Consider the following 9531-nt stretch of genomic DNA (forward strand, 5'->3'; position numbering starts at 1 on the left):
TTTTGGTCATGTTGTTGAAGTATTGTGTTTATTGATTATTTTATAATGTTTTTACTGATGATTTTAATGTTCTTATTGATTTTTAAGCTGTTAAATGTTTTCTGTTGCACTTTTTGATCATGTAAACTGGTTACAGTAACTAGTTACTCTTGGATTAGAAATTGTTCTCTGAACTCAAACCCAGACAAACCAATGATATCAAATGATCAGCTGCTCTCCACCCATTCAGACCCAGTCCACCACTAAACCATTCAGACCCAGTCCACCACTAAACCATTCAGACCCAGTCCACCACTAAACCAGAGAGAAAACAGAGACTATCTAAGAAGATCAAAAACACACAGGTTGGTACGTGGCCTCCTACAGGAAGTGGTTCAAAGTGACCACTGGACTAGAGAAGGATGGAAACCAGTGACATACATCAGAGTTCACAAGAAACATCTTCGGCTTTAAGGATTTTGATCTGATACGACGCAGTCTGGATGTTCAGGTCATGGTCATTAGTCCTCTACGTCATCACAAGCCATCAACCAATCAGCATCAACCATTCAACATTAACCATTCAACATTAACCAATCAAGCATCAACTAATCAGCCATCAACCAATCGCTATCAACCAATCAGCATCAACGAATCAGCATCAACCAATCAGCATCAGTCCTTCTGATGGAGCTGTTTTTACTTCACAAACACATTTAGTTTATATTAGGCTCTCATTAGTTTTAGTGAAGTGAACGACTTCATAAATAGATTTGGGTGTCACACCCTGCAGTGTGTGTGTGTGTGTGTGTGTGTGTGTGTGTGTGTATATGTGTGTGTTGGAGCTCAGCTGTATGAGTTGTTAACATGAAGTCATCACACTTACATCAGCCTCGTCATCATCAGCTCACTGAGCAATCAGCAACCTGAGATCAGACGTGCACGAGAGGCACCTGTGTGTGTGTGTGTGTGTGTGTGTGTGTGTGTGTGTGTGTGTGTGTGTGTGTGTGTGTGTGTGTGTCCTGCTTGGAGGAGCACAGATGGTGCTACAGCAGCGCTGACGACGGCCACATTCTCACATGGGACCTCCAGCTCTCTGGATCCCACACCTCCTGTTCAGGCCTGGAACTCCCCCCCACCCACCCACACACACACACAACCCCTAACCCCCCCCCACACACACACACAACCCCTAACCCCCCCCCCCCCCCCCCACACACACACACACACACACACAGAGTAAAGACCAACACTTTGCCTGCAGTAAAACTCCTGTTTGATGCAAATGTGAGACGATGCACAAAGTGTCTCTTCTTCCTCTTCGTCTTCATTTCTTCACTCGTTCATCCATCTTCTGTCTCTGGTCTAATGTCCTCTATCTCTATCTCTACCTCTACCTCTTTCTACCTCTCTCTCTCTCCTGGTATGAAGGAGCCCCCTGTGGCTCTTGGTCCACCTGAGAGCAGCTCCATCCTCTCCTGACAAAGTGACTGATCCTCCCATTCCACTGCTCTGTGTGTGTGTGTGCGTGTGTGTGTGTGTGTGTGTGTGTGTTCTTACATTACAACCCTTCCGAGGACCTCGAGCAGTAAAAGCACCTTTCTACTTAGGACCTTTGGACAAGTTAGGACCAAAACCCTGGTCCTAACTTAGATAATAGATAATATATGAAACCGGGTTTGGTCAGAGGTGAACACAAAGGGAAACATGGAGGTAAATCACTGTTTGTGCTGTTTTAAAACCAAAATTCCCTTTATTTTATTTTCTCTATTACTTCTTTAAAGAATACAAGGAAACTTTATTATTATCATGTTTTAACCAGTAAACTAGTATTTTTTTAGTTGTTTCACAAGATTGATATAAAAACCCTTTTCAGATTCTTTATTAACATGTTGCAGTTCAGAAAAAAATGATGCAGATATGTTACTTTAAAGTAATTGGAGGGAATTTTCTTTTTTCTTTTGATGGTCCTTACAAAAATAGTAAAATCATATTTTTTTTAAAAAACGTCCTAAAGAGATTAGTGAAAATATATGGGGCTTTAAAAATCTATATTTTTCTTCTCTTTGTGTGTAAAAGAATTCTGTGGTGATGGCATTAAAATACATTTTTTTTTCTGGTCAAGGAAGGCATTTCATATGTTTCTAGGATGGCTGTAAAGTAGGGTCCTTACAGGAATAGCAAAAGAATGGGGTCTTTAAAAAGTAGCAAATGTGAGAAAGTGTGTGTGTGTGTGTGTGTGTGTGTGTGTGTGCGTGCGTGCGTGCGTGCGTGTGTGTGTGTGTGTGTGTGTGTGCCACAGGTTGAAGGTGTCTATACCCTAACGATGTCTCACACAGCTCTGGGTCTGATTGCAGACGTACGTCTATCCCTGACATCTCATCACATTCTTCCTCTCACTTTCTGTGTGTGTGTGTGTGTGTGTGTGTGTGTGTGTGTGTGTGTGTGTGTGTGTGTGTCAGCCTCAGCTGGTGAAACCAACGGTGTAGAATAATCAGATCCATAAATCACGTGTGAATGAAGTTAAAATCCACAAACCTGTTTTTATTCAACACTTTGATTCATTTTCTCACGTTTCAATATTTCCAGATATTTATATATATATTATTATATAATACTATAATGCCATATATTATTGATGGAGGTGAGAGCGCCCTCTAGAGAATGTAGTCGTTTTGACAGCAGCAACGTGGGCGACATAGCACTTCATCGATAACTGGTAATTAGTAACTGGTCTGTTGGTCAATCTAACCTGTAATCTCGTCTCCTTCCTCCTGATGTTTTATCGTACAAACACATTCTCACAGATTAGCAGATGAAATATATCTGTGAAATATGAAAGGGTTCTTTAAGTATGCACACTAGTCATACTCAACCATCCCAATGATGCATTGGGAGCTGAATGTAAAATGGTCCTGGCACCGGCTTCAAGCTAAAAAATCAAACATCCCCTTTTCAAAATAAAAGCATCTCTTCTTGTCTTCCATTAGTTTTTTTTTTTTTTTAATAACTATTTTGTAAATTGGGTTGTTATTTTGAAGTTAACAGGAAATTTAGTGAGTAGCACAATGGAGGGTCTCTGAAAATGTGTGAATGAAATGTGTCAGTGTGAGTTTTATTGATCAAATGAGCACATGTTGATATTCTACTTGGTCACTTTCTCATTTAAAATGTTTTCAGAACTTTCAAAGTAAAGGTGGAGAATCAACAGAGATATTTAGCCTCAGTGTGAACAATGTTTTTAACGCTGTAGGTTCCAAATGTATCTTGGGAAACTTGGAAGTATACTTCAGTGGGAACGCTCATCATCCTAATCATACTATAGTATATACTAGACAGTATATACTCATTGAGTTGTAGTGGATTGTACGTTAGTGTGACATTTACTACACACTTTGTTTCCTCAGCAGTAAAGATAACTATCATTTAATGTTTCATGTTCAGTCACATCCCTGTGTGTGTGTGTGTGTGTGTGTGTGTGTGTGTGTGTGTGTGTGTGTGTGTGTGTGTGTGTGCGTGTGTGTGTGTGTGTGTGTGTGTGTGTGTGTGTGTGTGTGTGTGTGTGTGTGTGTGTGTGTGTGTGTGTGTGTGTGTGTGTGTGAGAGAGATGATGGACACGTTGCCCTGGGCTCAGTCACGTCTGTGAGAGACGGAGAGAGTCACAGCGGGAAGTATCAGACACATGTCAGGACTACGGACAGAGGCCTCCTGACAGCTGGAACACACACACACACACACACTGAGGTTCACTCTGCATGTGTGTGGCAGTAAACATGGCTGTCACCCATCTCCTCTCATTGTTTTAATCATCTAGTGAGGCTAACGCTAACCCTATAGCCTTCTTCACCTGACCTGGTGCTGCACCAGTGCTTCATGGGAAATTTCCTTAGTCACTATCAGCTCTACCTGTAATCATTTACACTAGTGCAGTGCCTGTAGGAACTTTGTATATATTTAGCACTGTAATATAGGCTAGCATACATCTGCAGCTTCCCGAAAGAGAGAGAGTTAGAACTACAAATTAACTTCCTTCTGTTAATTCTTGTTTTTTATTTTGCCATTGAAAGAGGCCATTAATATTTATTATTATTATTACTCAGCTTAGTTACAAACATTGCTCACTGAGGACACCTGCTGGTCAATATTTACGGGGTGTTTTTTTTAGGATATTAGATACACTTAGGTCATTTTTAAAAGTTCTTTGTGCTGTCACTCCATGTAGCTTTCAACGTATCCAGATTTACCATGACTACCTGTCAACATTGAGCTGTTCTGTAAAGCTCCCGGTGGACAATTTATGAAATGTCATTGCAGTCCAAACAAATCCTACATTGCACACCTTTGAACCAAGCAGCAGCCATGTTGAAAGTCTCAGCTCTGTCAGAGCCTGATTCGCAGAGATATTTGAGGGACACACACACAGACAGACAGACAGAGGTTCCTTGCTTTATGATTGATAGATAGATGAATAGATAGATACTCTGATTTTACAGCCAATCAGCATCCAGCACAGGGTCAGCACGTCACTGGGACAATAAGAGAGAAATAACAGGTTAATATAATCACTGATTAGACACTTTAACACTCCCGCAGGAGAAAATAAAAATGTCAGAAAACATGAATCATTGTGTAAATGAAGCTCATAATATTTACAGGTTCACACCAGGTTATCCTGGTGCTTTTATCACATAATTACAGTCCTTTTTAATGTTTAACTATTGAAAAAACTCACAATTCTTAAAAAATCCTTAATTTATTCTGAAATTATTACATAGTATTCCCTTAAATAAATAGAAACTAGTCATAAAATTTCGGAAATATAAATTCCAGATCCTGTTGGGACTGATATCTATCACTTATTGATTACATATTGTCAATTTCTTACATATTTAGTATTTTATGTTCTATGTATATTTAAGTGTAAACTAGAAACAATAATAATTTTCACATAAAATCTGTGAAAACTTTAGGTTAAACTGCTTCGTATTTTCCTGGTTTAAATGTTTCTGCTGTAGTGACATCAGAACTGAGTTAATCTGAATCTTTATCTCTAATCCACACTTTATTTCACACACTAACGTCTTATAAAAACTGTTTTATTTCATAGAAACAATCCAATTATAATTGATATTAATGAAGTGTTTGATCTGTAAACAGTTCAATGTGTGTTATTATTTTACACAACGCTGTAGTATATCTCCTATATTCCATCCTTTATCCTCACATCTCTGCCTCCCTTTGCCCACTTTCTCCCACGGGAGTCGGAGCTCCAGGGCTGAGGGTGTGAGGAGGAGGAGGGATGGATGGAGGGGGCGGGGTCAGACAATACCATTCCTCAAATATATTCCTAGCATGAAGTGAGTCTTTATCAGTGGTGGATCGGAGGATCTTATCTGCACAGGGACAGATCGGAGGGATTACTATTATTATTATTATTATTATTATCTACTGCTGGACCTTCCTCTAACACCATCATATCTCATCATATCTCATCTATTGTCTCTGCATCGCTGGATCACACCAGGCTTTGATCCTTTTATTCATCTCAGACCTGCTGCTGCTTCCTTTTTAACTTTCAGAGTAAAGTCAACATCAAGTCTCTGAATTTGTTCATTTGCTAAAGATTCTGCCGTCCAACGTCTCCATGGTGGAATAAGAGTTTATCTGGAGTTGAGGCTCCGCTGAACAACAATTTAAACTCAGTCTGATTCCTCTTCCGACTCTTCAATAAAGGTGAGACGTTTACATCTAATTTTAATTTTATTTTTTACTACAACAGATCCATGTCAACATTAGTTCTATCTCCTGCTGTCACTGAGCAGATGTTGATCAGATGTTCCTCAGAGAACAGATGGTCTCCTCACATTACAATAATTCACCTTTAAAACTAAATAAACTGCTTTCTCTATCACGACTTTCAAAATAAAACCATCAAGCATGTGTTTTAAAGTTATTTAGAAGGATTTTAAATGGGAGTGTATTCAAAAGTATTTATTATTAATGAAGGCAGAGTGCTGTAGGATTTATGGAGGGGGGGGTCAAAGGAGCCCCTGCTGTGGGACTTCTCATGTCTGGAGCCTCAGGCTGGAAACCAAATAATCAGCTTTAATTAACAAATCCTCATTCAATTATTATTTTATCTTTATTTACTGTGAAATTAAAGCAGTGTTTATTCTTTTTATCTTTATTCACTGTGAATTTAAAGCAGTTTTTATTTTATATTTTCTGTATTTAGTGTGAAATTAAAGCAGTTTATTATTTGTATCTTTTGTATCTAGTTACTGTTAAATAAAAACAGTTTTTTAATCTATATTTTCTGTTAAAGTATTTATTACTATTTGTATCTATATTTACTGTTAATGAACACAGTATCATTTTTGTGTATATTTAATGTTTAATTAAAGCAGTTTTTATTATTTTTTATGTATATCTACTTTTAAATAAACTGTTTTTATGAATATTTTTACTGTTAAATTGAAACAGTTTTTATTATTATTTGTATCCATATTTACTGTTAAATGCACCCAGTATTTATTACTTTTTTTAATGTATATTTACTGGTAAATTAAAGCAGTATTTATTATTTTTTATGTATATTTACTGTCGATAAACCAAGTATTTATTATTTTTTTCATGTATATTTACTGTTAAATTAAAGCTGTATTTATTATTATTTGTATCTATATTTACTGTTAAATAAACCCAGTATTTTTTTTTATGTATATTCACTATTAAATCAAAGCAGTATTTTTATGTATTCATTTACTGTTTAATAAACCCAGTATTTATTATTACAGGTTCTCCAGAGGACGGCCTAAACCAGACCCTAAAGATGATGCTGAGTCCGGACCAGGCGGAGGCCGACCTCTCCTGGACTCAGTCCGACCCGGAGAGCCTCCTGAACGGCTTCAAGTCGGCGGGATGCACGTCGGACGAACCCGCGGAGGGCGACGAGCGGCCCAAGTGTAGATCGGACCAGCCTTTGACCCGCGAAGAGAAGCGGAGGAGGAGGAGGGCCACGGCCAAGTACCGGTCAGCCCACGCGACCCGGGAACGGATCCGCGTGGAGGCCTTTAACGTGGCCTTCGCTGAGCTCCGGAAGTTGCTCCCCACACTTCCGCCCGATAAGAAGCTGTCAAAGATCGAGATACTGAGACTCGCGATTTGTTACATATCCTACCTGAACCACGTGCTGGACGTTTAACACACACACACACACACACACACACACACACACACACACACACACACACACACACACGCACACACACACACACACACGCACTCACACGCACACACATACACACACGCACACACACACACGGAAAGGTTTTTCTTTCCTCCTGCAGTATTTCAGCAGCTCTGACTAGTTTAACTAATTTAACGAATTTAACTAGTAGGTGATCTTTGGACTCTTTAACGTCATCCTGAGGAACGAACACAAAGTTTCTAAACGTTATAAACTAAAGCACATAAACCAGTCTGATGTTATCTGTGGGAAATAAAGTAAAAATGTCATTTTTAAAATAAGGAACAAATGTTAAAAATAGAAATATTTTAATGCCTCAAATTATTATTTTTTTTGAAGGGACACATTTAATTTTGGGAAAATGTGCGTGTTTTTAATCAATTTAGGCCCCGAACGGTTTAAATGTTCAGCACCAAGTGTTTGACTTTAAAACAGAGGCTGAAAAAAGACCATTTTAATGAGGACATAAAATTAAAAAAAACAAAAAAACAATGCAATTAAAAAAGACAACTCATATTTCACGAATTTGGATTATTTAGGATGAACAGATTTTGATTTTAATACAATTTTTATAGATTTCTTCCAATTAAAATGTGACGGAAATATTCCGAGTAAATTATCTGTTAAAATCTCCAAACCCTGTGAATCCGATGGTTCTCAGTGTTAAATCAGAAGAATGTGAGAACGTGTAACCACCGCCTTTAAAGGATGAGAGAAGACAAATAGCTGCTTTAGTCTGTAGTTAGATTTCCACCAGGGAAAGAAAAACATTTATTGCGTAAGTGCCATTTATAAAATTGTGACCTTAATCATTGTTCAACTTATTTATTTATTTCTATTTATTTGTGTATAAATGTAGATTGTTTGTCTAATTTGATGCTGTGTTTAAGGCACTTTCTGTTTCTTTGTTTGTTTATTTAATTTATTTAAATATTTCTCCGTCTGTGTCCGTCCGTAGCAACACTGAGCACTTGATGTGTTTAAAGCTGAATTAATAATTTAATATCATTTTTTCTCATGGTTTAAACTCATGTTTATTTTCGCTGTGACCAAAAAACGACACATTTTTACAAATAGTCTGATTTATTGTCCTCGGTGTGTTGATGTTTATTTACTTTGTTTCACTTTGATAGTCAACATATCCTCCGTCTATCCAAAGATCGTGTGTATCTGCAGATGTTCCTGCAGATGTTTTGTAGTAGAGGTGTGCTGTGGCAGCTGCTTTCTAATCTAACGGACACTTTTCATATTTTTCGCTGTTATTTTTCATTAAAAAGGAGAAAAATGCTCGTGCTTCAACTTCTTTTTCTGTGTCTGAGTGACGTCATCAGCGCGCATTGATCTGCAAAATGTTAAACTGCACGCGCTCAGTGGACACGTGTATGTGCGTGCGCACACAGCGCAGTCAATGCGCGCTCACAGAGCGTCCTTCCCCAGAGAGAGGGGTGTGTGTGTGTGTGTGTGTGTGTGTGTGTGTGTGTGTGTGTGTGTGTGTGTGTGTGTGTGTGTGTGTGTGTGTGTGTGTGTGTGTGTGCGCGTGTGTGTGTGTGTGTGTGTGCGTGTGTGTGTGTGTGTGTGTGCGTGCGTGTGTGTGTGTCATCGTGTTGTGCAGCCCTTTGGGAATCGAACCCTTAACCTGCTCTGACTCAGCAACACTGCTGCTGATTAAGTCGATAAGTTTTATTGAACCTGTCAAACGTCATGTGATCAACTCTTTATATACATCATTATTACACAGACTCTATAATGACCTCGATCACTTTATATGATGGATGATACAGTAAATAGATGATGATTGATGGATGTTAGATTGATGGATGATGGATGATAGATGGATGGATGGATGGATGATGGACATGTAATGACATTATGATATGCATCATTAAACTGTTCTAATACAATAATATAATTGATAATAATATAATAAATAATAAGGATTAGGGTTAATTTTGATGGAGAAAATAATTTTAAGCAAATCAAGAATAAAGTCAAAATGTTGAGATTAAAGTTAAATAAAATATATGACAACAAACATCCAATCATGGCTGATAGGATGGTTCCTCTCACCTGGTTCACATCAATCAGATCATAAATCACATCAGTAATCAGATCAGTAATCAGATCAGTAATCAGACATATTGTTCATTCTTCTCCCCAGTCTATGTTAGACAGTTTAATATTTTAGTTTGGTCTGTAGAGAGTCCTCTAGTCCTGTTTTAGTGTTACTTAGTTTAGATTTAGTGTTTCTGTACCTTTTAGTTTAGAGGGTTAAAATAACACCCTAACTAACCCTGAGTGTTAGG

At 38.1% G+C, this 9531-nt stretch overlaps 2 protein-coding genes across 2 annotated transcripts in view; both read left to right on the forward strand.

Moving 5' to 3' along the window:
* The window catches only part of LOC114474788 (gap junction alpha-3 protein-like), a 42678-nt gene extending 35774 nt beyond the window's left edge, over positions 1 to 6904 (forward strand). Inside the window, exons 6-7 of the mRNA XM_028465310.1 lie at positions 5603 to 5712; positions 6777 to 6904. Coding sequence (XP_028321111.1) covers positions 5603 to 5687 — 85 coding nt within the window. The 3' untranslated portion in view covers positions 5688 to 5712; positions 6777 to 6904. The remainder of the gene's footprint in view (positions 1 to 5602; positions 5713 to 6776) is intronic.
* On the forward strand, positions 6789 to 7687 carry nhlh2 (nescient helix loop helix 2). The gene has a single exon (XM_028465754.1). It carries the CDS (start codon positions 6812 to 6814, stop codon positions 7181 to 7183), a length of 372 nt encoding a protein of 123 aa, XP_028321555.1. The 5' UTR covers positions 6789 to 6811; the 3' UTR covers positions 7184 to 7687.
* The last annotated feature ends 1844 nt before the right edge of the window (positions 7688 to 9531 follow it).

This window comes from Gouania willdenowi, chromosome 2 (assembly GCF_900634775.1).
Source record: "Gouania willdenowi chromosome 2, fGouWil2.1, whole genome shotgun sequence".
NCBI lineage: Eukaryota > Metazoa > Chordata > Actinopteri > Blenniiformes > Gobiesocidae > Gouania > Gouania willdenowi.